Below are 22,065 nucleotides of genomic sequence, written 5' to 3'. Positions count from 1 at the left end.
TTTTGTTTGGGCCAGTGCCTTTTTTAACGCATTTCCCCCGTTTTCCCTTTCCTTACAACAAAAAATAAAAAAGGATAGAACCCTCGTATTTGGTGGGGGCCTTCCGGCGACATCGGCTGAAATGCTTCTTTGTCCAAACAGCTGTTTTTGGGTTATCGCATCCTCACTGCATGGTATTATTTGATGGATGTTTATTATCCCCCACGCGCCGTGAAACCAGTCACGAAACAATAACAGTCCCGAAAACCACCTAGAAAGAATAAAACGACACTTTTCTATTTTTTGTTAATCAAGTTCTTGTATTTTTTCTTCGATTAGAACCCACCAGCAGTCGTTCGTTTTGTCAAAATAGAAGGCCCATAACCAGCCATTATTTCTTGATGGAAGGGGGATGATAATAATAATAAAAAGACGACGAAAAAGATTTAATCCAACAAACATAGAGCTTTCAAGCGTTATTATTATTACAACCCCACAGAGAGAAAGGAAAAAAGAGACACACGAAAAATAAAAATTAAAAAAAAAAAAACAATCGAATAAATTTTTTGAGGGAAATTTTTCTCCAAATTCTAAATTTTTGTTTCTTTTTTTCTTTCCTCCTCCAATATTTTTTGTCCTACGTTCCTTTTTTTTAAATTTTTTATAATAATAAAGTTTAATAACAATCGAACACTATCGAGGGACGAACACGAGCGCGCGTGTCAAATGTGTGTGGGCCGATCCGCTGCGCTGCAACGAACGGACTTTTTTTCTCTTGTTTTGAGACGAAACAGAAAATGTTCAAAATGCGGCACGTACTACGTCAGCTTTAGAAAGAGAGAGAACACATTTTGGAAAGAGAAACAGAGGGAAAAAGAGAAAAGAACACACACACACACACACACACGTACGCAATAATACAAAAAAAGAATCGGTTGGGGTTTTCTTTCTTATTTTTTCTAAATGGTGGTTGGTTGGGGAAGATGGGGAAAGTGCCCTAGAAAAAAGAAAAGATGAAGAAACCAAATAAATTGAGCTCTATCGGATGTGTATAATATACATCGTCGACCTCCTGGCGCGCCCTCTTATCTATTTGCCATTGATCCATCTACTCGACACACAATTGTTCTGTACAAACTAATATTAGAATTTCTTTTGTTTAACGTCATTTTCAAATATAGCCTCAACGTGTTGGGGAAAAAACAAATTTGACAAAAGGAGAGAAAACATATTCCGTCACCAACATCATCACGATAGCAAAAACGTAAATTTCTGACTGAAAAATAAACCGGAGCTAAAAAAAAGAGAAACCAGAGAAATTAAGGAATCGGAAAGAGAAAGGATTGTGTGTGGTTGGTTGGTGTGTAATACATACATCTATATATATTATATGTGGTTTGTGTGTGTGTGTGTGTGTGTGTACGTGTACGTGTGTAAAAAATATAGAGTCTGAGAAGAAGGAGCGAGGATAGAGTTGATTGAGCAGATTGTACAAATGTGACCAAATAAATCTATTTAAATCTTTTTTTATCTTTTTTTTAATTTTGTAAATTTTCTTTAAATTTTCTCTTCATCTTTTATCTTTTTATTTTTCTGGAGAAAGCAAAAGGGCGTCTCTCTAGATGTCGTTGGCTCCTTCGAGCGCGTGTTCCGTCATGCTGAGGCAGAGCGACTCGAGGCGATGATTCAAATCCATTTCGGAGGCGTCTCTTTCCTGGCTGAAGAGCAAACTGTTGTTGATGACGCCACCATTGGCCATAGGGGCTGACCTGGCCCGCTGGATCCCCAACTGGCTGGCAAATGGCAACGACTGTGGAAAAGAGAAATTGCATTGACTATTGCGGCTATTTTTCGTAAGTAAAGAAAGAAACGAAACGAACCTCTGACGGAAGTTCATCAAAGTGCATCCGGTGTGGAGGAGAGAAAGTGAAGGGGTCGGGAGCAGCGACGCCGCACGACAAAGAAGAGTAGCCCTGCGACGACGACGACGTCGAGGACGAAGAGGAAGAGTAGAGCGACGATTGATGCGACAAGGCGCTGACGCAGAAACTGTTGCGATGCTGGAGCGGTAAGTGCGATCCCACTTGGAGGGAATGCGGATTGTTGTGCGGCACCGTTGAGGTGGTGGTCGGCGCCAGGCCGGGCCGCATTTGAGCCGCGTTCACACCTCCTAGCCAAAACAGAAAACAAAAACAAAATGTTATTATTCCCGAAATAACACAAACAGGAGGAGGATTAGTTGATATTTACCAGCGTGATGGGTGTGCTGGCCATAAGAATTGTGGGTGGGGCTCTGTCCAGCGAATAAAGGACGTGCTAGACTGGGACTGGGGCACGGACTGGCGTGAATTCCCCTTTGCTGCTGCTGCTGCTGTCTCGGCGGAAAGAGGCTATAGGCGTTGGGCGGAGCGCATCCGAACGAAGTTTGATGGGCAGCGCTGCTGCCAGCAACATCGGCGCTGTAGAATCCAGGGTAATGAGCCACATTGCTCCATCGACGGGCGAAACGAGCTTCAGAGCTCTTTTGCGGCCCACCGCTACCGACAACACCGCCACCACCGCCGTTTGTTGCATTCACAATTGCCGAATTGTTGCTACCGCGGCTGCCGGGGGCAGTGCCGTTGCCGAGTCCAGCCGAAGCCGAAGCCGAAGGAGCCAAATTGTTCCAAATGCGATGGGCCTGTTCCTTCCATGACGCAATGCGCCGACGCTGGCGCTGGGTGAAAGCTTCGTGACTCAAGCAGCGGTCCATCAAAGCCACAAACTGGCTAACGTTGTCTTCGGCCGGGCAGGACGAGACCAAAAGCTGCGTGCAAACTAATTGTAAGAAAGGGAAAATGGTGATGATTGTTATTAGCAAACGAGAGAGAGAGGGACCGGAGAGAAAAACGAGTCTTTAATGAAGAGAAAGTTGATTGTACGACTTACTTTTGCCCAAAAGGCGAGTGATTTGTCCCGGCAGGTCGTCGAGCGACAGGTGAGTCGGCCCGCCAAGCAACTCCAACTCGTTACCGAAGGCGGAGCGAAAGTTGCCCGACGAGAGATTGTCGCCCAGCCCGTCGTCGGCCGACGTGTCGCTGCCTTCCTCGGCGCTGTCGACATCCGGCGCGGCCGAAACGATCACCGTCGGCATATCAGAGGCCGCTAGGGTCGACCTGCTCGACTGCTGCTGGCCAATGGTCGACGGTGGAGAGGCGGGCGGCGGCTTGGACAGGTCGCTAGTCTCCAAGGCAGTGGGTGAGCCGGTAGAAAGGCCTCGAGCCGCCGCCAAATTGTCCATGGACCCGTCGAGCGACGAGTAGCCCGAAGTGTCATCTCTCGTCATCAGCGGCGACGGCGACGGACTCAAATTGCCGATAAAGAGCTGGTCATCGGCTACGGGCGGGCCGCGATACGGTTTGATGGGCGTCGACAGCAAATTTTTCAGCTCACTCAAGGCATTATGCAAACTGCCCGTGTCGACGACCTCCTAATAATGTCAATTTGCAGGGAAAAATAGGCAAAGTTAAGCTTATTTTGCTGCTATTTTTAAATTTGTAGCCAATCAATTCTGACCTTTTCTAATTGAGCCAAAAGCGTGGGCCGCTCGCGGAGGCGGAGGATACTCAGGGCAATCTTGTGTCTGGCCCCTTTCGTCACTCCTTGCAGTTCCAGCTGCTCTTCAGTCAGCGCCAGCATTTCGTCGTAAGTGAGCAGAGAGAACAAATGAGCGTACTTGTGCAGCCGCAATCCTTTCAGCCACGACGGGACATCTGTGCATATACATATTACAAGGTAATCAAATCAAATCACATTTCTATTTTTAGCGAATTGGCACAAAGTGATTGAGATGGAAAAACACGGACCTCTCATGCCACTTCCGGGGATGTGGAAAGATGACGGTCGGTGGTTATCGTCGCTGTAAATCGAGTCGGATCCGCTTCCGCTGCCGGAAGAGGCCAACGAATTCTGAGGCGACAGGGGACAGTGAGATAGGCCGTTGGTCGTTTCGCTCGGGGACGATAAAGACAAGGATCTCGGCTTGATGCGGCCGTTATCGTTCTGGAATTTGAGTTTAGTTTAGTTTTTCCCTTTTTTTTTGGGGTGTGGATGGATAAAACAAAACGGACCTGATTACTCCCCCAAGGATCTTGCGGATAGACCATGGAATTGGACGGTGGAGTCAGGCTGTTACTGCGCCGGATGCGCTGGATCGTGCAACTGGACGGTGGCGGTTGTTTGGTTGGTGGACCCAATCCGGCGGGGCTGGGCGAACTCCAAGGATCCCATTGCCCGACACCATTGTGCGGTCTCTGTCTCGTTGCCTGTGAATGGAAGGCATCCGGAGATTGCGGATCCGACGGAGGAAACATGTCCAGTCCGCCTTGATGATTGCTCTCCAGTAATGACAGCGCCATATCTTGATTTCCTTCGTCGTCCAGCTGCCGAATCAGCTCAGCCAGTGACCTGCGTGTGTCAGATGTAGGTCACGATTAGGTACAGACGGTAACAAATAAAAGTCCGCATTGTGCAGCATATTGTCTAGTTTATAGAGTTATTCGAATCCAGGAGGGTGAAACCCAATCTGGCCACTGGGGTAAGTATTGGATTACCGTTTGCTTTCCAGCGAGAGGGCCGGATGAATGAGAGCGTAGGTGAGGAGCTGCTGAATTTCGGTCGACTGATGCTGAGCGCTGGATGGCGAAGGTCCCTGGTTAGGATCGTCCTCCAGGAATGAGGCCAACAATCTGCATCAATCCAAACTTTTTCGTTGTATTTCACTGGGAGGGGAGAAAAAATGAAAAAAGAATTTACCCGGGCAGGAGATGGATGTATCCTCGGACTCCATCAGAGTTGGCCGGCCGTAGCAGCGGCAGGTAATGCAACAGTTGAGAGACGGCTACATCGCGTGACTCGTTGCGTAATCCGTTCAAAAAGGCTGGAAAAGAAAAAGAAAAGGGGAAAATGACATTTACAGACGAGACAGAGAAGAAGAAGAAAAAATTTGTTTTCTTGTTTTATTTTTCTCCTTCTTGTGGCATTGACACACTTTGAGAGAGTGAGCGCACAGCGAGCGAGCGAGCCAAAACGTCGACAATCGACAAAGATAATCACTCGACGAAAACGACAACGACGACCGACTCTTTTGTTTCTTTCGGGCATACCAGCAACTGGCCAAGGACGCACTTACTCGTCTTGTGGAGCAAACAACAAGTGAAACCCCCCAGGTGCGGATCCCGCCAGGAGTTTGAGAAAAAAAACAATTGATGCATATAGCAGGACTCGTTATGTATATAAGCTACCAAGAGAAATTGGAAAGAAAAACAAGGATCATCATCAACATCTCTGAGAAGAGATGAAAGTGCCGCCGGTGGGGTTTTCTCGCCGTGAATAGAAATTGCGAGTGCGGTTTTTCTTTTAATCACGAGGGGTTTTTTCTTTCTTTCTTTCCCCTTCTCCCGATCAGAAAATTGAGAAAGCGACAGCAGCACCGGCCCTTCACCATTTTATTTTTATTTTTACGAGCGACACAATTAAACTTTCGTCTTACCCGTCATGTCTTCATGGATGGCGAACTTTTCAATGACCTAATCCGATTTTGCGCAAAGACGAGCAAACAAACAATCCACTTTGAACAACAACAACAAGGCGCACAACAACTTTAAACACTGGCGTGAACCAACTCTGCTCCTAAAACACTAGTCGCACACTCCATCCAACGGGTCAAAGTGAAAGTGTTTGATTTCCAATATTCAGGCCAAAAACAATTGGAATCCGATGGAAGAAAAAATCCTAGCGACTCTACAGCAAAGTGGCCTGAATGTGAAAAAGGTAAATAATAATAATAATAACAATAGTCGATGAGGAGTTTGAAAAAGGGACGTCCGGACTGGAGCAGCGAGGCCAGCCGACTGTGCGGATAGACTCAACAAGTCCAACGAGAGAGGGAAAAGAGAGAGAGAGAGAGAGACACTAGAACATAACGTGTTGTTGTGCGAGGCCATAGAGACTAGAGAGACTAAGAGAGAAAGACGAAAGAAAAAAAAAAAAACACGTTGGGAAAAAAGATCTGAAAAGAAAAAGAGCTTTCACCCTGGGTTAGTGTGTGTGTGTGCTGTGCGGTGGTGGTCCACCAGCGGTTGGCCTCGAAGCTCTGGCCCCTCCCGTTTCTCCTTTGCCGATCTCCCCCCCACCTTTCCCTTTCTCTTTGACCGTAGAGTTTGGTAGAAAACACACGCCGACTGGCTGCGGCAGCGGCTGCAATATGGACGAAGACGTTCTCTCTTCTTTCAACCAACACCTCTCTACACCTTTCTCTTCGAGTGCTCCGTGTACGGGCAAAACTCGTCATGTCATGTCTCTCTCTCTCTTTTATTTCAGCTTTCCTCTTCAAAAATCGAATCGAAAAAATGTCTTACAGTGTGTGGGCTACTACTACTACCTCCTTCTTCTTCTATCCGTTTCTCTCTTTGTATAGGCCTGTCCAAATACGGTCGACTGCAGCTGAAAGAGAAAGCGGCGGCCAACCGGCCCATCGACTAGTATCCCCCTCCGTTTTTATTTTATTTCTTCAACAAAAATGTGGCAAGTTCTTTTTCGTTTTAAAATACCTCTCTAAACGAGCACCTGTAATTCACTGTTTGCTCTACCTTTCCTTTTCCGTCTGACCACAAAGAAAAAACCAAATTTTTTGGCCATATCAACCACGCCCAGTTGGTTTATTTAATTTGCCAGATATAAGAACTAAGCCACTGAAATGGCAATTAAGTCTGAGATATACGTATGTCTACATATCAAGTCGATCGAATCCATTGTTTCATTCCAACCGGTAGCCCATTTCTGAATTAAATGAACGAAATTTCTATCGCCAAAATGAAATGAAATGAATAAAAACAAAACGTCGGGAGATACGGTCACGATCCGATGATGTCACGATAGTCGGACCTCTAGTGAGATTGATGACTGTGTAGATGATGCGGCACCTGTTGGTTCGGACAGACCAGAAAAAAAAAGAGAAGGGGATCGGGAGAAAAAGGAAAAAAACTTTCTCAATTTTTGCGCGGGATAATATGGCGAGTGAACGGCACGGATGAATTTGTTATTTATTCCGACCCGAACCCACGACCCGTCGCTCATTCCCGATCCATCTGGGAAATTCTCCATTAAACAACACACCTGAAAAAAACGAAACGAAACGTGTCTGTGCCTCCTCCTACCGACTGGGTTGCACGTCGCTGCCGTTCATAGAGCGGCGTGAAACGCGTCTAGACCTTCGTCGTCGTTCGGCAGTAGGGGAAGAAGAAGCCAAAAATTGAGGGGAAAGTACCTACCTGCCTGGCCTGCCCTAACACACTCTCTCTTTTTTACATTATATTTTCCCTACTACTATCGTCCGCCGTCATCTCTACCACGCAGAGTGAAAGCCAAGAGACTCTCGGTGGCCAGCAATGTGGCCACCGGTTTGTCCCGGTCGTCCTCTAGATCGCCAATCCCGACAATAGTCAAAATTAGACGACGCAGCAAACCACGCAGACTGGCAAAGTGAACTGGATTCTTTTTAGTCATCCGAAAATGCGCTGAATCAGCGGCGACCCGAAAAAATAAAAACAACCCACCGTACGCGTGCAATAAAAAAGGCCCCTGCTGCACACGAGTTCACTTTTTTGGCGAGACGCTCATAAATGTCTGACACACGCTATTCGGCGGGAGCGTGTACAGTTAGGGGAAGAGCGGCCGACACACAAGGCAAGGCGGTGTGTGTGACCCAGTTCTTTCACTTTTCCCAAAAGATTCAAAGTGTCCCGGGAACATTGCCAGAATAGAATTTTTCAAAAAAGAGAAGCGCAACTTGTGCGCAGCGCATTCGGTACGCATTTCGCAAAATTAAGAAAAAAGAAAAAGCTGCCGTGTGTGGAATGGCATCGTAATTAAAAATTGTCGACATTGTTGCCTGGCCCGTCCCTTATCTTTCTTTCTCAAACGAGTTAGTCGTCGTCGCAGTAGCAAGTAGTACAAGTAGTGAAAGCCTCTTTCAGTTTGGCGGTAGCCGTAAAAATTCGCTTTTTAAATAAGACGATATGATTGCATATGGCGGGAGACCTTAAAAAGACGAATAAAAACAGTTGCCAATCGGGTTTTTCGAAATCAAGGGAAAACGTCCCTAGCAATAATAATTAAGAATAATTAATGAATGTAGGAAAATCTCACCAGGATCGTTGGCCCGTTGAATCTCCTGGCGCCAGATGGCGTTGGCGACGAGTAATTGTTGCTGGAGAAAGGAGTGGATCAGGTGAGCGGCTTTGGGATTGGCCCGACTCAGCAATTTGACGGCGATGGTGGCCTGCTGGGCTCCGTTGCAACTCTCGAACCAAGTTTCAAGCGGCTCCAATTCCTCGACGGTGAATTCACGCGGAGGCTGCGGCGCCATCACCATGGCATCACCACCACCAATGACGACTCTGCACCAACAACAACAACAAATATTCAACAACAACAAACAAGCAGCAGCAGCACATCCATCACAACACCATCAGTTCTACTAAACTTTTTTTGTCCATCAAATTTTTTCCTTTTTTCTTCTCTCCTACCAAAGACAAGAGGCGACGTGGACTGGTTCATTCCGGCGTGATTTGTTTTGGCCTCGGGTCAGCTGAGCCATCGTTTGGCATTCTGACAAAGTACATTTTCTACACTCCCACCACAGACGTGTGTGGGTGTACGTGTGTGTACGAGACACAAAACCCAAACACACACGAGACCTACGACGGAAGGAAGACCCGATCCGTTTGTTATTGCCAAACGTCGTCGTCAACAACGGCGTCGTACACACACTACTAATATCAAATGGTCATCTTTAACTTTAAGGCTAATAGAAAATAAACTCACGCAAGCGCAGACAAATAAAGAAAGTTTTCCATCTGAACTGGGAGATTGTGATTCGATGAGAAATTAGACTAATACGTACAGTGTGCTATAAAACCGACCGTTTCACCTTTCACCTGGCCCCCAATCAAAGTCGTTACTAGGGAATCGATTGAATAACCTGTTGTTGAGTCTATACCTTGGAGAATACATATCGACCAGTTGGATCGAATCAAGGTTGCTACACTATTATGATGAGACAAATATATACGACATGCCATTCATTAGCTAGGCGAAATAATTTCCACAAGTGGTAGGGATCATTTGAGCCACCAGCTGTTGGCAACCACCAATGTTTTTCCCCTTCAGTGGTGTTGTTGTGCTAGTGAAAGTTTTGAAGCCGAAAAAGAGCTAGAGGGCAAGATGGAGTCGTTGGGGAACGGTCGAAAAGAATGGATGGGGAAAATGTCGGTCAGTGGGTCGCTACGGTAGAAAGTGAAAACTGGGTCAAGTTGTCCGAAAACGAGAGAAGGCGGTTCTTTTTCGCACACACACCGAGTGAGTGACGGAATCAAATTCACAACAACATTGAGGCCCAGCTGATCACGCAGACTACTAAACTTACCCTGCACAATCGGCGTCCAATCGACTATGATGGCGGGCTGACCGACGATCCAACACATTTCTCACTGCACACAAAACGTTCAAGGTGCTAGGCAGCACTACAAAATGGTGACTGATGGCGTGGGAATTGAGTTCAATACTTGGAGTCACCACACGATCCAACCACCGACAAAAACACAAGTTTTCACGTCCGTACGTGGAGCAGCAGACCTCGTTTTCGGCCTTGGCTACGCCGAAAGTTATGGAGCTGCACAGCACACGAACTTTTGTGTGTTTCTTTTACTCTCTAACCCCCTCTATGTTTAGCAACCCGAATCGTGTGACGTCACGGGGTGCGGCTAAAGAGCAATCCTTTCGCCCTGCGGCACTTATTCAGGATCTTTTTTCAGCCACACATCCAAGGTCTTTTTGATCTCGTGCCAATTCAGATATGCATCCGAATGATTGTCCAACACACACAAAGAAGAAAAGAATTATTCATCTTCCAACAAAGCTCATGTGATAATTCAGTAAAACAATGACAAACATTTTGGCGAAGCTTGGAAACAGGACTTCGCTTCAACGTCAAATTTTCCACGACGCCAGCACCAAAAACAGATCGTCTGCTATTTTCTAACGTGCGCAGTTTTGAAATATCCTACGTCGGAAATTATTATAATTCGCCGGATTTTTATTGCTAGACAACCACATGTTTCACACATCCCCACTCTCAAGTCTGAGGAAATCGAAAGTTGCAGACCCTCGGGGCAAACTTAAATGTACACGTTGTTCTTTTTTTTAAAAGCCATCGGAAATGGGGGGAACCAGTCGGCCGTAATATTTCTCTCTCTCTTCTTATTATTCCCCTCTCTCTCTCTCTCTCGTGATCCAACAGACAACTAAATAATGTAAAATACCGAGCGTGCGTTCAATGCGACCGGTTTCTGTTACCAAAAAGAAACAAAAGAGAAACTCGACGGCTATATAGTTGCTCCAGCACGCAGTCTATATACTTGATAATAACGTGACTGTTACGTTAGCATTCATTCACATCATTTTCATTATTAGAAAACCGCCCGCAGAGTTGCTGTGTTGTACAAACACTTGCGTATGGACTCGATGGTAACTGGACCCAGACGGAATACATTCTAGATATTGTTTCGCCTTTTCTTATTTCGCTTTCAAGAATTAAAAACAAGAAAGAAAAGATTCTTTCACTTTCTCTATTCTCGGGTAAAAGTGTTTTGCTGTTTTGGATTTCCTCTTTTTATTGTTGGGTGTGAATGCAGCAGCACTTGTGTGTCTCATTCAGAAGAAATGGGCTCCGAGACGAGGAAAATTGTGCAACACAAACTGTTTCAAGGTCTTCGATTGTTGTTATTCAAAAGATTCTGCATAAGGGATTATTCACCAGCGTAAGGAGGTCAACATCAAATTAGTAACCTACTTTGATATGATAGACAGTAAACACAAAACGTGACACTGATAGAGTCGTCATTTCTCTCTACAATAAACGACGATTATCGCAACATTTATGACTGAATGGCCATTTCTGTTGCGACAGATGAATATAAAATGTTTGACTGTTGGTATATTGAGATTAAGACAAATCGATTCCATTTGAAATTCGAGTGGTTTAACTGAAGCAACATAATATAATATATAGTCTTATGAAACTAATACAAGGGCACTTGGAAATGGAAAGAGTGAAAATTTGCCGCAGAGGCGATTTCCAACTTACTAAGAATAGCTGGCGGATAAAATGCTGCAGGACTGGATCAAACCAAATTCAGTTTCCATTTGGGATGCTGGGATCGCACTCGCTGGATCTCTTTCGGTGAAAAATGGAGGCAGGCGGCGATGGCGTTGAACATGTGAGACTGAGAGGACGGATCAGAGTGGAGAAAAAACTCCAAAAGGACGTTTTTCAGGTATTCCAAATTAGCGCCTTCCCGCGATTGATTGCGCTCCAAACGAGCCAGTTCTTCGTGCAGATGCTGTTTCTGCTCGGCAACTTTATGCTCCATGGTAACAAAGGCCATTTGCATTTCACGGAGGGAGGCTTCCAGTTGATTCTTGGAACGACGCAGCCCAAGAATCTCCCCCTCCTTCCGGGCTAGTTCTTCCACGTAATGCAAAATTTGCCCACCACTGGCAGAAGCTCCTAACGTCATCGAGGCAAGAGGGGCCAAGGATTCAGGCCACTCGTCATTCGAGTCGCTGGTTTTAGTACTAGAAGTGACAGGAGACAAAGCCGATCCGCTTTTCAAGTTTAACGATTCGCGGAGGCTGGCGAGTTCTTCGTCTTTTTCCTGCAACAGCGTCAAGGATCGCTCCCTTTGCTTTTGAAGCTGTTGCTCCATATCGGCAACACGAACACGACACGTGCGTTCCATTTGGCCCATTTCATCCTTCCACTCGCTACGCTCCTTGGCCCAAGATTCTTGGATCGATCGCATCGAATCCTTATGCTCCTCTTCACCGTGTTCCATTTCACTGCGGAGGAACTGGATTTGAACACGCATTTGATTGACTTCTTCTTCAGTGTGAGCTGCTACGGCAACTGCTTTTACGTCGACTGGTTTTTCCTCGCGTTTGTACCATTCAAGTTCTTGTTTCAGTTGCTGCAATTCCAACTGACAGACTTCGTGATAATCAGAGTCTGAACTGGCATTGTCCAATTCAAAAATCGCTATAAATTGAAATAAAAGAAAATTACTAATTTTAAAAAATCAGGAAATACCACTAAACAAATTACCAGCGAGATTAATGTTTGCATTCGACCGACGGTTGACTTCCATTAATCTATTTTTTAATGAAGTTATTTTATCGATAATTTTTGGAACGTCATATTCTTCTTCGTTGTGATTGGAAGCTTGGCTTGGTGCACTTTGCATGGTGTTCAATTGCTCCTGACAACCAAAAAAAATTTTAAATACTCATCGAAATAATAATTAAAGTGGTACGCACCCTAAGTTTAGAAACAGTGGACAGGTCTTGTTGTCGCAAACGATCATAGGAACCGATCCGCTCGGAAAATTCCGCTAAGCGAGCTTCTAAACTGGCAACTCTCTTTTCATGAGCTTCGGCTAGCTTTCGCGCATCTTCCTTAGCCTCGAGCGCATTTCGCTGTTCCTGTATTTCATTAAGTAAAGTTAGACATCATAATCACCTTTCAGTTTGAACGAAATTTTTACCTGCTGGATAGCCAATCGGTGATGTATCTTTAAATCAGCCATTTCGTTCTGGAGTTGCATCAAATGAGATGGCTGTTGGAGTTTTTGCTCGGCAGCAAACAGTTTCATTTTAGTTGATTCAAGTTCATTGCTGAGATCCCGAAACCTAAAACATTTGAAAATAAATATTTAAAATGAAAAACTTTATAACAAAAGTTTATTAGGGATTACTTTCTTTCAGCAACTTCCAGTTGGTTTGAAGACTGGTTGCTAGCTTGGTGTGACAATCTAGATTTACTATTCAATTCTGATTCAAGGTTTTCTCTTTTTTGCCTCTCTTCTGCAATAGTTTTCTGCAGTTCTCTGCAAAAAATAAAATATAGGGCTAAAGGAATGATAAATAAAACTGGATGAGAGATTTTTTACAGAATCACTTGATTCACACACCTCAGAATCACTTGATTATTTGTTGACTCTCTGCTTCTTTCAGCCTTTTCAGTGCTAAGATTAGATTTAAGCTCAGACAGTTGCTGCTTAAATGACTGTGAGGCAATGTCTGCCTGATTACAGGCACCTGCTAATGCTTTCTCCAACTATAAAAAGGAAAAAAAAATACACATGATTTTCCTATGTTTTAATGAAATTCAACCAACTAGTAAACTTACACTCTCTTTTTCTAGTAAAAGTCTTTTGCGATCTTGTTGGAAATTAGCTTCACTTCTTGATTTTTCAGCAGTTATGGTTGCCAATGACTCAGATAAAGTAGTCAACTGGGTTTTCAGTTGTCTAATAGTATCTCTTTCCTTATTTGCAGAAGCTCCATCCTTAATTTAGTAAATTATAACCATTAGGATTCAGAAAAAACAAACATTTCATGAATTTTTGAATACCTCTGTGCCATTCTTAATGCCTTCAAGAGATGCAGATGAATCGATTCCAGAAATATTTTCTGCAGAATTTCCATCATCTGTTGAATTTTTGGCCTCAGCCAAAGCCTTTAAACTTGCTTCCAAGGCTTCCTTTTCTTTTTGAATGCCTTTGTAGGCCTGAACAACATCTAAGAAACACACAAAAGTTATGAAATTAAAATCATATTAAAAACAATGTGATGGTAGAATTCAAACTTAAAAACACTTCAAAAATATTTAAATATAATGAAACCTACCCCTCAATTTCTTCTCATAACGACCAAGCTGTTCCTTTTGCTGTTCAATTACTTCTTTATACTCCTTCTCTTTTTTTGTTAATCTATCCATTTCTGCTAATTTATTTAATTTGTTCTATTTACCTACATTGTTTTTATCGTTCAACCACATCAGCAGCTGACTTCGCCTAGCGGAAGATATTGTAACTGTGTATACACAGCGGCTGCTTTCTACACGTCACCTCTCGTAAGTTGTACCGGTTGTACATGTCAAACAAAATAAATTTTCAAAGAGCCACTGCTTGAAAACTGTTAATTTTTGTTTCATAATGGCATTCAATTTTGATACTCACATGGTTAGTATTTATACTTGAAGAATCCTCAATTTTTTTTTAACGAAAAACTTTTACTTAGGACTATGAAGGACAGCATTTCGCCGAAAAGTTATCGCACATCATTGTTGTGGTTTTTGGGGTAAAGTTTTAAATTTTTATGATTACCGTTGCCAGAATAACAATTTCAATTTCAAAATCTGCTGTTAGGTTATTGGCTGGGTTATAGGATATGTCAACCAACAATTTTCTCAGACAATTTTGGTTCTTGGAGTTGGTGTACTAATTGCTGCGATTGTCACACTACCTCCCTGGCCCATGTATCGCAGAAAGAGTCTAAACTGGAGGAAGCCTCGTAAGGAGGTTACTGTAGATACCACCAAAACAGAACAAAAAGAAGTTGTTACTACAGCATCCAAGCAAAAGAAAAAGAATAAGTAAACACTGTGTGATTTTTCAATGAAAAATAAAAAATTATTAAACATCTAATATTTTGGACTTACCTTTATTCCTGAAAATAGGCTCCTTTAATGACTAAACAACTCCAGTTTTGGTTTTTCCTGTTAAAATCAGAAAATGTAAAAATAAGTTGAACTTTTAAGCTATCCATTTATTTTTTAAATTTACATTCAAGATGAAATTCACATGCCATATTATTGCAAGCATAAGCTTAACCACTCTAGAAATTCTGCTTTCAACAGCACTTATGCATAGCTAATGAAGTCCACACTCCACAGACTGTAGAACTGATAACATTACTAAAAAAGTAGGCTACCTGTCTCCCCCTCTTTCCTGCGATCATTGATGATTGTCTCTAAGTAGTTCTACCATTTTTTTAAAAAGGTTGGGAAGCAGTCATATAACTTTGATATAAAATAATAATGAATTCGGTCTCCGTGCAATTGTGCAAAAAAACGATGACGATCAGGCAATTCAAGTTGGCTTAAGTCGTCGCTATCTTATAGTTAGAGCCTATAACTAGCGGACAAGTTAAGCCAAATGAAGAAAAAAAAATATGTTATATTACTAACAAACTAACCCTTGTTTAAAAACAGGTTTGGAACAAACAGGAAAATGATCCAATATTTATCCCTGTCGATGTCGATGCTTCCTTCTTTGATGTGCTAACGATTCATAAATTCTTTGTTTGAAACGCAGCATTCGTAAAAATATACGTAGTTCTACTCTTATTTCTACCGCATCTGTAAAACAGAAACTGTGTCTTAACACAAATCTAGGTTGATGTGAGGTTTTACATCTTGGTCAGAGTAATCTTGCTAGGCTAATTTCACGATTTCTTCTTCATGCCATCTGTTTCTCACCATTTGGCCCAATTTTTCTAACGATCTGTGTGGTAACGCACCAAAAAATTCAATTTTAATTTGATGGCGGGGATGGTGATATAGCACAATGACATCAGACAAAATTCTCATCTTCGTGGTGTGGTCATAGATCTAAGGTTTTTCGATGAGCTCATCATTAGCTGAGAGCTCACGCTCGGTAATAGCCAGTTTAAAAAGAGTAGGGAGATTTTATAGATAAAAAGATAATAATTTTAACTATAAAATTTCAACAAAAAATGACAATATCCTAACTTACAAATCGGATTTTCGGTCATCCGACAACTCCGGGATGAAAAAACCTAGATTTGACACTTGACAGAATAAAATGTTTAGAAAATCAAACTAAAAACTTCATTATTACAACCGTTACTACAATGGAAAATGCTGATTCCGATTCCGATGATGGAAACGTTTCAAAACTAACCTGGAATAAGCTACAGAATGCATGCCATTCGGTAAATTTTAAAATTCTAATTTGCGTCAAAGTTGACACTATAGGTTAAATACTTCTATTTTCGTTTAGCAAGGTTATCTTGAAGGTCTTACCGAGGGAAAAGAGCGAAAATTACAAGAGGGGTTCGACCAGGGTTATTTAGCCGGATTTCAACAAAGTCAGCGTTTAGCAGAAATTAAAGGATTCTTGAGTGCCATCATGCTCAAGAACAGCAGTGATGTACAGCTGAGTGAAAAGTTTAAAACAGCTATCGCAGAAATCAACCATGACAGTAACTAGGATGGCTTGAACACAAGCATATTTCAACTTTCAAGTGGATTTTTTCTAAATAAATTTTCATCATATTATGCAGTCTTAAGTTTTAACCAATATTTGGTTGGGGGCCTGATGTTCTGTTGAAAATGGATCAATATAAGAATTAAACTATCCATACCCTTTTTAGTTTCCATTAAGATTCAACAGCTTAACGTGCAGACCACAGCAAGTTTCGCGTTTCCACCATTAAACATGCCTACAATTTTAACCTTTTTTTTATGAAGCTGGCAATTTATTTTGTTCAATTAAGAAGGGGAGGGAAAGATTAATTGGACAGAACACCTTTTCGTATTGGAAAACATTTACCCTATTAGTTGGCAATCATAGGGCCCATATCGCTTGTTTGTTCACAAAAAATTAATCACTGAGCGAGGCAGACAATAAAAAAAAAAAAAAAAAAAAACGGAGCTGTAAGTGAGACTAGGGAGGAAGACAAAAACCGAAGTATTACAACAAAAAATATCAAGAGTGTTCCAAGTAGAATTTCAATGTTTTTTTTTTTCGTAATGACCTGGATTACAAGTTTGAAGGAAAAAAAAACGAAAAAACAAAATCATCCCAATTTCATCGTACAAGAGGAAGGAATTCTTATTTTAAAAAAATTTTGTGAAAAGTGTTTCATCTCTGTCACTCATCCGATGTTTTACATGCGGTCAGTAGACCTCAACTTTTCTTCAACGGCTTCCGGTGAAGCTTCTGAATGATCAGTCGCCTGTAAAGCAAAAAATGGATTAGATCAACTGATAGTGACACGAAAACACTACTGTGAGCTTACCTGAATGTACTTTGCCACTCCTACGAGAGCTTTCTTCAGAGCATCGAAAGACGAAGAATACAACATCTTCTTCTTCACTTTTGCATCATCTGGGCACCATGACATTAAAAAGAGCTTTTCCTTTTTACCCTGCAGAGAAAAATATAAAAGCTATTTACAAGTGTCCAACAAAACCACTGAGAATTTGATCTTACTTCTTGAGTTCCCTGGCATTGATGAGTGTACTCAAAATCGAAAAGGCCATAACGACATTCCTTCTCGGCTCCATTAACTATCTTCAGCTTTTCTAAGAATGATTCGTAGCTAGACTCACGGTCTCCTAATAAGAGAAAAAGCGAATGCTGTTTTACAATGCTTATAATCAATATTTCATTTGATTCCTTACCAGTAGATTCAACATCAATGAATTTCTCATCCTTGATATAGAATACCACATAGCGATAATCCTTCTTGGTTTTGATCTTTTCAAACACTTGCTTGCAAGCATCAGTGACAGTAACTCCAGACGCCTGAAAACAAAAAAAAAAAGAATTTGATTAATTATACCCTTGAACTTGATATCTGATAAGCAAAAATTGAAACAAAAAAAAATTATTGATAAAGGTACATTTTAGTTTCAGCTGACTACACATCAAACCCTAAGATTTCGAAATTCTTAATGGTTCTTAAAATGCAACAATCCGGCATATCGAATTGACAGCGATGAAACGAGGCTCAACAAGGAAGGAAGTTACTATAATTATGGTCTCGTAAAACCGGAAGTGAGAGAAAATGATAAGACTCTTTCTCGTGTATCTCATCTTACTGTTCCAAGGTCTAGTCGCCGAAAAGGTGACGTTATCGTACGAGTTGCCAATGCCTAACCAGTACAAGTCAACAAACCTCGCAAGAGTGACTTGCATCAGCAGGAAATAAAAAAGATTACACACACGTAAGGTATGCATTACTATACCCCAAATGAGTGAAAAACTAGTGGAACGGAAGTCCATTACTACAAAGAGATCTTTGAAGAACATGACACCACGCATAGCCGGTAAATGCACTAAACTCTAACTCAGACATGGTGACACAAAAAATTGCTTGCTAAAGTTGAAGAATATGTTAGGGAATTTCGCAACCTATGCATAGAGATGTGAGCTTAGACGAAATTTTCAACCGAGGTGAGCTAAATTCAGAATGGGAAGCCGGCCCCCCGCCAAGCCTTGCCGCGTTCGTCAGTCAAGCACACACAAGGATAGAACTTTTCTCCCTGAATCGAGGACTTTGGGATAGAAATTGGAAGAATTCCACACGTATACAGCAAACACATTTCTAACGACATGACAATATCAACGTTACTCACCATTTTGGACTATAAGTTTAATGTGAGAAAGAAAAAAGTCTAGAAAAATTTCACGCAAAGCTCAAAGACGCCTAAACTGAAAGATCAACCCGAATGACTGCGGGATGAGACGGCACTGGGGGGAGTGAGTGGTGCGAGTGAGAGAAAGAGAGAGAAAATGCCCTCGATAAGATTTTACTCGTGGCGCGGCGAAAGAAGAGGGGAAACTCAGAGTAGACTTCTCTACACCGGCCGGGACCTCGCACTGCAAAATGGCGGCTGTTCCCTAAACTTGAGAAAACTTGGCGCTACCCAGTCCACACCCAAAAAAAGCGCGTCATCTGGGGGCGGAATACAGCGCCGTCAAACGATGCCTATGACGACCATATTACACACTTCACTAATTTATCACAAATAAAACATATAATGATGGACGCATTATTTAATCATTTCAAAAATAATTTGTTTTACTCTTATTCTGTTTTGCTGTTACGTAAAATCTCAAATGTCGTTAGATAAATTCGGATAAACGCCAGGGGTCTCTGCTTGCTTAGCGATTGAAGGAAGATGCCGATCGTAGAGAATTTTGTGTGTACTGGTTGCACATTCTCTGATTGGTTGTCCATATCGGGCGCTTGTTAACCCGAAAAAGGGGAGCCCAAACCACAAACCTGGAGAGAGTTACGAAAAGTAACTTTTTCTGTAAAATCCTCTATTCGCAGATTTTTCTGCTTGAGGAAATAGATGCCGACTCTAAATGATAATTCCGACTTCCTAATAAATGGTGTGCATCTCGCCAGAGTGTTTTAACGGAAAAAAAAAATTATTGGGCCAGTTGCACACTTATTCTTTCATTCAGTTTCTCGGGGAGGATGACCTTTTATGGGCAGACATCGATGACTCACATTTTTACTTCCCCTCCCTCTAATCTGCCCTCCCCTCCCCTATGTATTAAAAATCTGAAACTCTCGGGACCGGTGTCGACAACTTTCTCTGTTTCTATAATTTAGACCAAAAAGTTTCAATTGCCATAGATCGCCTTCGCACAATGAACAGCCGATAACAGCGTGATTCGAAAGTTTTCGCCGTTTCAGGATGACTTATCAACAACGCTGGAAAGCGTTCTCCATTGGGGACCATGAGAAAGAATAGTCTGTGCATACGGGGGGAATATGTCCATATATGGCATTAGACAAGCTATGCTACATAACATAACATCTGTCGGCTGACAATTGTCAACCGCTTCGGTTTTCTCTTGACTCTACTTTCTGAGGTTTGTATTTCCTTTCCTCTCGACTAAAACGAATTCCAGTACAGAGTCCCAGACGTCTGGGATTGCTAAATTTTTTCTTGGCAAGTTTCATTCTTTTCTTTTCACAACAATTACTAGAAATTGAAACGTGTCACTTAAAAATGTAAGTCAACATTAAAAAACAATTTTTGGCAATTAAATCGCAAATAAGACATAAAATAGCATCAACCGTCTAATGCTGATTCATACAATATGACAACGCAGCATGTACGTTTTGTTTACGAAAAACAAGTGAATAACGGTTTGAAAAGTTAAACGAAGCCGGGCTCAAAAATATTCCAAAGAATTTTTCTCTATCCGTTTACATCCTCCTATTTATCATGGCGTAAGTAAAGCTAAAGTTCAATTTTAAAATAGAAAATTTTTCAATCTATATTTTCAGCTAGTTAACGTGTTCCGTTTCTGCAGATTTGTCTACATGACAGTTTCGTATGGACACTAAATAATAAATGTTTATTTCCATAGGGCTGTTGCAAACAAACCTAAGTCGGAGATGACACCGGAGGAATTGGCCAAACGGGAAGAAGAAGAATTCAACACTGGACCACTTTCAGTTTTGACTCAGAGTGTAAAAAACAACACTCAGGTCCTGATCAACTGCCGTAACAACAAAAAGCTACTGGGACGTGTTAAAGCTTTTGACCGTCACTGCAATATGGTTCTAGAAAATGTCAAGGAAATGTGGACTGAAGTTCCCAGAACAGGGAAAGGAAAGAAGAAGGTAATTTTCACTATTTCTGCATTCATTCATTCAGCTATCAACAGTGACAGTTGTATATTTATGTTATAGAGCAAACCAGTCAACAAGGATCGTTTTATCTCCAAAATGTTTCTACGTGGAGATTCTGTAATATTAGTATTAAGAAATCCTCTGGCTGGTACTCCTGGAGCAAAATAATTGTATGTGTTTATCTTTCTCACTTTTGTATGAAATAAAAAAACCGAACAGCGGAAAATGTGTTTTATTATCTCGTTTTATTCCAATGTTAAAAGAAAAAGTTACAAAATCATACTTAATCTTTTTCGGCAATTGCAGTCAGATGCTTGTCGATGTCAGTTTCCGACAGAATTCTATAACAATTAGATCAGTCCCATTAATTTCCTAGACTTACATATTTTGCACATTTTCTTACCTAAATCCTGGTTGATCCTTAGAAACAACTCCAATTTCAATATCAGATGGCTTGAAATCAGCAGTTAGGATATGAGACAGAGTTGTAATAGCAAGCTGGATAACTTCATCATGGGTGTAGTTTTGTTTCTTTTTGTATTTCTTCTCAAGATACGACGATGCCTCGGTTTGTTTAACACCCACTGAAGTAGCACGATAACCACAGTAATATCCTTGAAAAAGAAAAGTAAAACAGCAATAAAGCATACAATTTGAGAACTTTTCACCCTATTTTAGATATATACCTGCTGGGTCCGCTTTGTATACAGCAGGCCCCAATTCTTCATCATATGCAATGACAATCATACCTACACAAGAAAAAATTAAATAAAACTCCATTACAACTTGAATTACTGAGGAAATCTTACTGCAACCAAGGGGACGCATTTCAGCATTCTGGGTGTAAACCTGGCAAATGTCTGCAATACGTTTGCACAAGACATCTACAGGAATTTCATAGCCATACTTGTATTTCCAGTTTGCAGCTTCATACCGAGCACGCTGAACCTGAGAACGAGCATCAGCTAAGCAGAAAAATACATTTAATAAAATACATTTTGCATATCTTTGATTAGAAAGAAATTGTAAATTTTAAAATCAACAGACCTGTCATTCCAGTCATAACACATCCAATGTTAGTAGTAATTTTGAAGATGTGAGAAACAGTGGATGGATCAATCAACTTGTCCTGATAAAATAATTGAACAATTGTAAAATGTCAAATTCAATATTTATAGTTAAATCAAATGCTAAAATTGATTGTAGAAAATTACTTACAGGGACTTTCTTTTGGGTTACAACAACAGCAGTATCAGTTCCTTTCAAGGCAACTGAAGTGAGGCCACCTTGATTGATTGCTTTGAATGCATATTCTGTTAAACCATTTAAAATTGTTTATTGTAAGGTAAAACAACCTGCTTGCTTTGAAGTATAAATATCTGACGGTTACTTACCAACTTGGTACAGGCGACCTTCGGGAGAAAAGATCGTAATATGCCTGTCAAATCCTGCACTACTACCTCGAGACATGATGAAGAAAATTCAAAGGATGCTTTTGACAACGTGAATATTTGATGTCTAATGGTTTGGTTTAAGAATAACGCTCGAATAGAACCAGTCAGCAACTTCTGTCGTCGCTGGAGCCAGGAATGACTTGAAGAAATGCGCTGGCATAAGGTCTTCTGCTACAAGAATACCGGGCATGAGTTTCTAATTTAGAGCACCAGGGGACACTAGCTACAAGCAACCCATCCTGCGAAAATAACGGCGGATACGGGATATCAAAGCGGAAAACCGTGA

General features: G+C 41.7%; 7 protein-coding genes and 1 long non-coding RNA gene across 8 annotated transcripts; 3 read left to right on the top strand and 5 right to left on the bottom strand.

Moving 5' to 3' along the window:
- Positions 1-634: 634 nt before the first annotated feature.
- LOC124344108 (protein Smaug homolog 1-like) lies at positions 635-8,891 on the bottom strand. Its single transcript, XM_046797553.1, has 11 exons — positions 8,845-8,891; positions 8,167-8,417; positions 4,774-4,897; positions 4,572-4,706; positions 4,089-4,425; positions 3,825-4,020; positions 3,535-3,731; positions 2,908-3,448; positions 2,230-2,796; positions 1,860-2,149; positions 635-1,789 (listed from the first exon to the last, which is right to left on the bottom strand). Exons 1-11 carry the CDS (start codon positions 8,874-8,876, stop codon positions 1,598-1,600), a joined length of 2,862 nt encoding a protein of 953 aa, XP_046653509.1. The 5' UTR covers positions 8,877-8,891; the 3' UTR covers positions 635-1,597.
- A 2,103-nt stretch (positions 8,892-10,994) lies between these two features.
- On the bottom strand, positions 10,995-13,990 carry LOC124344126 (GRIP and coiled-coil domain-containing protein 1-like). The gene is made up of 9 exons (XM_046797580.1): positions 13,765-13,990; positions 13,490-13,656; positions 13,265-13,423; positions 13,047-13,192; positions 12,831-12,962; positions 12,621-12,765; positions 12,394-12,558; positions 12,182-12,335; positions 10,995-12,115 (listed from the first exon to the last, which is right to left on the bottom strand). The coding sequence occupies exons 1-9, from the start codon at positions 13,853-13,855 to the stop codon at positions 11,202-11,204; spliced, it is 2,073 nt and encodes a 690-aa protein (XP_046653536.1). The 5' UTR covers positions 13,856-13,990; the 3' UTR covers positions 10,995-11,201.
- On the top strand, positions 13,959-14,564 carry LOC124344251 (signal peptidase complex subunit 1-like). The gene is made up of 3 exons (XM_046797770.1): positions 13,959-14,099; positions 14,158-14,217; positions 14,286-14,564. Exons 1-3 carry the CDS (start codon positions 14,073-14,075, stop codon positions 14,514-14,516), a joined length of 318 nt encoding a protein of 105 aa, XP_046653726.1. The 5' UTR covers positions 13,959-14,072; the 3' UTR covers positions 14,517-14,564.
- LOC124344280 lies at positions 14,535-15,016 on the bottom strand. The gene is made up of 2 exons (XR_006919640.1): positions 14,703-15,016; positions 14,535-14,635 (listed from the first exon to the last, which is right to left on the bottom strand). It is a non-coding gene; the product is annotated as an uncharacterized LOC124344280 (long non-coding RNA).
- A 678-nt stretch (positions 15,017-15,694) lies between these two features.
- On the top strand, positions 15,695-16,300 carry LOC124344252 (protein YAE1-like). Its single transcript, XM_046797771.1, has 2 exons — positions 15,695-15,873; positions 15,942-16,300. Exons 1-2 carry the CDS (start codon positions 15,793-15,795, stop codon positions 16,149-16,151), a joined length of 291 nt encoding a protein of 96 aa, XP_046653727.1. The 5' UTR covers positions 15,695-15,792; the 3' UTR covers positions 16,152-16,300.
- Positions 16,301-16,397: 97 nt separating this feature from the next.
- LOC124344243 (cofilin/actin-depolymerizing factor homolog) lies at positions 16,398-18,569 on the bottom strand. The gene is made up of 5 exons (XM_046797761.1): positions 18,305-18,569; positions 17,348-17,471; positions 17,157-17,281; positions 16,963-17,091; positions 16,398-16,899 (listed from the first exon to the last, which is right to left on the bottom strand). Exons 1-5 carry the CDS (start codon positions 18,305-18,307, stop codon positions 16,831-16,833), a joined length of 450 nt encoding a protein of 149 aa, XP_046653717.1. The 5' UTR covers positions 18,308-18,569; the 3' UTR covers positions 16,398-16,830.
- A 1,216-nt stretch (positions 18,570-19,785) lies between these two features.
- Positions 19,786-20,551, top strand: LOC124344248 (small nuclear ribonucleoprotein Sm D2). Its single transcript, XM_046797766.1, has 3 exons — positions 19,786-19,920; positions 20,061-20,316; positions 20,386-20,551. The coding sequence occupies exons 1-3, from the start codon at positions 19,916-19,918 to the stop codon at positions 20,491-20,493; spliced, it is 369 nt and encodes a 122-aa protein (XP_046653722.1). The 5' UTR covers positions 19,786-19,915; the 3' UTR covers positions 20,494-20,551.
- On the bottom strand, positions 20,552-21,935 carry LOC124344215 (proteasome subunit alpha type-6-like). The gene is made up of 7 exons (XM_046797721.1): positions 21,720-21,935; positions 21,544-21,638; positions 21,373-21,454; positions 21,135-21,290; positions 21,012-21,074; positions 20,729-20,939; positions 20,552-20,666 (listed from the first exon to the last, which is right to left on the bottom strand). Exons 1-7 carry the CDS (start codon positions 21,793-21,795, stop codon positions 20,609-20,611), a joined length of 741 nt encoding a protein of 246 aa, XP_046653677.1. The 5' UTR covers positions 21,796-21,935; the 3' UTR covers positions 20,552-20,608.
- Positions 21,936-22,065: the final 130 nt, after the last annotated feature.

This window comes from Daphnia pulicaria, chromosome 6, assembly GCF_021234035.1.
Source record: "Daphnia pulicaria isolate SC F1-1A chromosome 6, SC_F0-13Bv2, whole genome shotgun sequence".
NCBI lineage: Eukaryota > Metazoa > Arthropoda > Branchiopoda > Diplostraca > Daphniidae > Daphnia > Daphnia pulicaria.
Note: the sequence above shows the minus strand (reverse complement) of the source record. Positions and strands in the feature narration are given on the sequence as shown.

Bases quoted from the DNA above. Each gene is read 5' to 3' on its own strand.
- LOC124344108 (XM_046797553.1), bottom strand. From the start codon at position 8,876: ATGGAAAACTTTCTTTATTTGTCTGCGCTTGC. The intron at 4,898-8,166 runs GTGAGATTTTCC...TTTCTTTTCCAG, and splicing joins TCAACGGGCCAACGATCCTG to CCTTTTTGAACGGATTACGC. The intron at 2,150-2,229 runs GTAAATATCAAC...TGTTTTGGCTAG, and splicing joins CCAGCACACCCATCACGCTG to GAGGTGTGAACGCGGCTCAA.
- LOC124344126 (XM_046797580.1), bottom strand. From the start codon at position 13,855: ATGGATAGATTAACAAAAAAAGAGAAGGAGTATAAAGAAGTAATTGAA. The intron at 12,766-12,830 runs GTAATCCCTAAT...CAAATGTTTTAG, and splicing joins CTGGAAGTTGCTGAAAGAAA to GTTTCGGGATCTCAGCAATG. The intron at 12,116-12,181 runs GTAATTTGTTTA...TTCAATTTATAG, and splicing joins TGCAAACATTAATCTCGCTG to CGATTTTTGAATTGGACAAT.
- LOC124344251 (XM_046797770.1), top strand. From the start codon at position 14,073: ATGGCATTCAATTTTGATACTCACATG. The intron at 14,100-14,157 runs GTTAGTATTTAT...ACTTTTACTTAG, and splicing joins TCAATTTTGATACTCACATG to GACTATGAAGGACAGCATTT. The intron at 14,218-14,285 runs GTAAAGTTTTAA...ATCTGCTGTTAG, and splicing joins TCATTGTTGTGGTTTTTGGG to GTTATTGGCTGGGTTATAGG.
- LOC124344252 (XM_046797771.1), top strand. From the start codon at position 15,793: ATGGAAAATGCTGATTCCGATTCCGATGATGGAAACGTTTCAAAACTA. The intron at 15,874-15,941 runs GTAAATTTTAAA...ATTTTCGTTTAG, and splicing joins TACAGAATGCATGCCATTCG to CAAGGTTATCTTGAAGGTCT.
- LOC124344243 (XM_046797761.1), bottom strand. The intron at 17,282-17,347 runs GTAAGGAATCAA...TTCTCTTATTAG, and splicing joins CATTGATGTTGAATCTACTG to GAGACCGTGAGTCTAGCTAC. The intron at 17,092-17,156 runs GTAAGATCAAAT...TTTTCTCTGCAG, and splicing joins AATGCCAGGGAACTCAAGAA to GGTAAAAAGGAAAAGCTCTT.
- LOC124344248 (XM_046797766.1), top strand. The intron at 20,317-20,385 runs GTAATTTTCACT...TTTATGTTATAG, and splicing joins CAGGGAAAGGAAAGAAGAAG to AGCAAACCAGTCAACAAGGA.
- LOC124344215 (XM_046797721.1), bottom strand. From the start codon at position 21,795: ATGTCTCGAGGTAGTAGTGCAGGATTTGACAGGCATATTACGATCTTT. The intron at 21,639-21,719 runs GTAAGTAACCGT...ATGGTTTAACAG, and splicing joins AGGTCGCCTGTACCAAGTTG to AATATGCATTCAAAGCAATC. The intron at 21,455-21,543 runs GTAAGTAATTTT...TTATTTTATCAG, and splicing joins TAACCCAAAAGAAAGTCCCT to GACAAGTTGATTGATCCATC.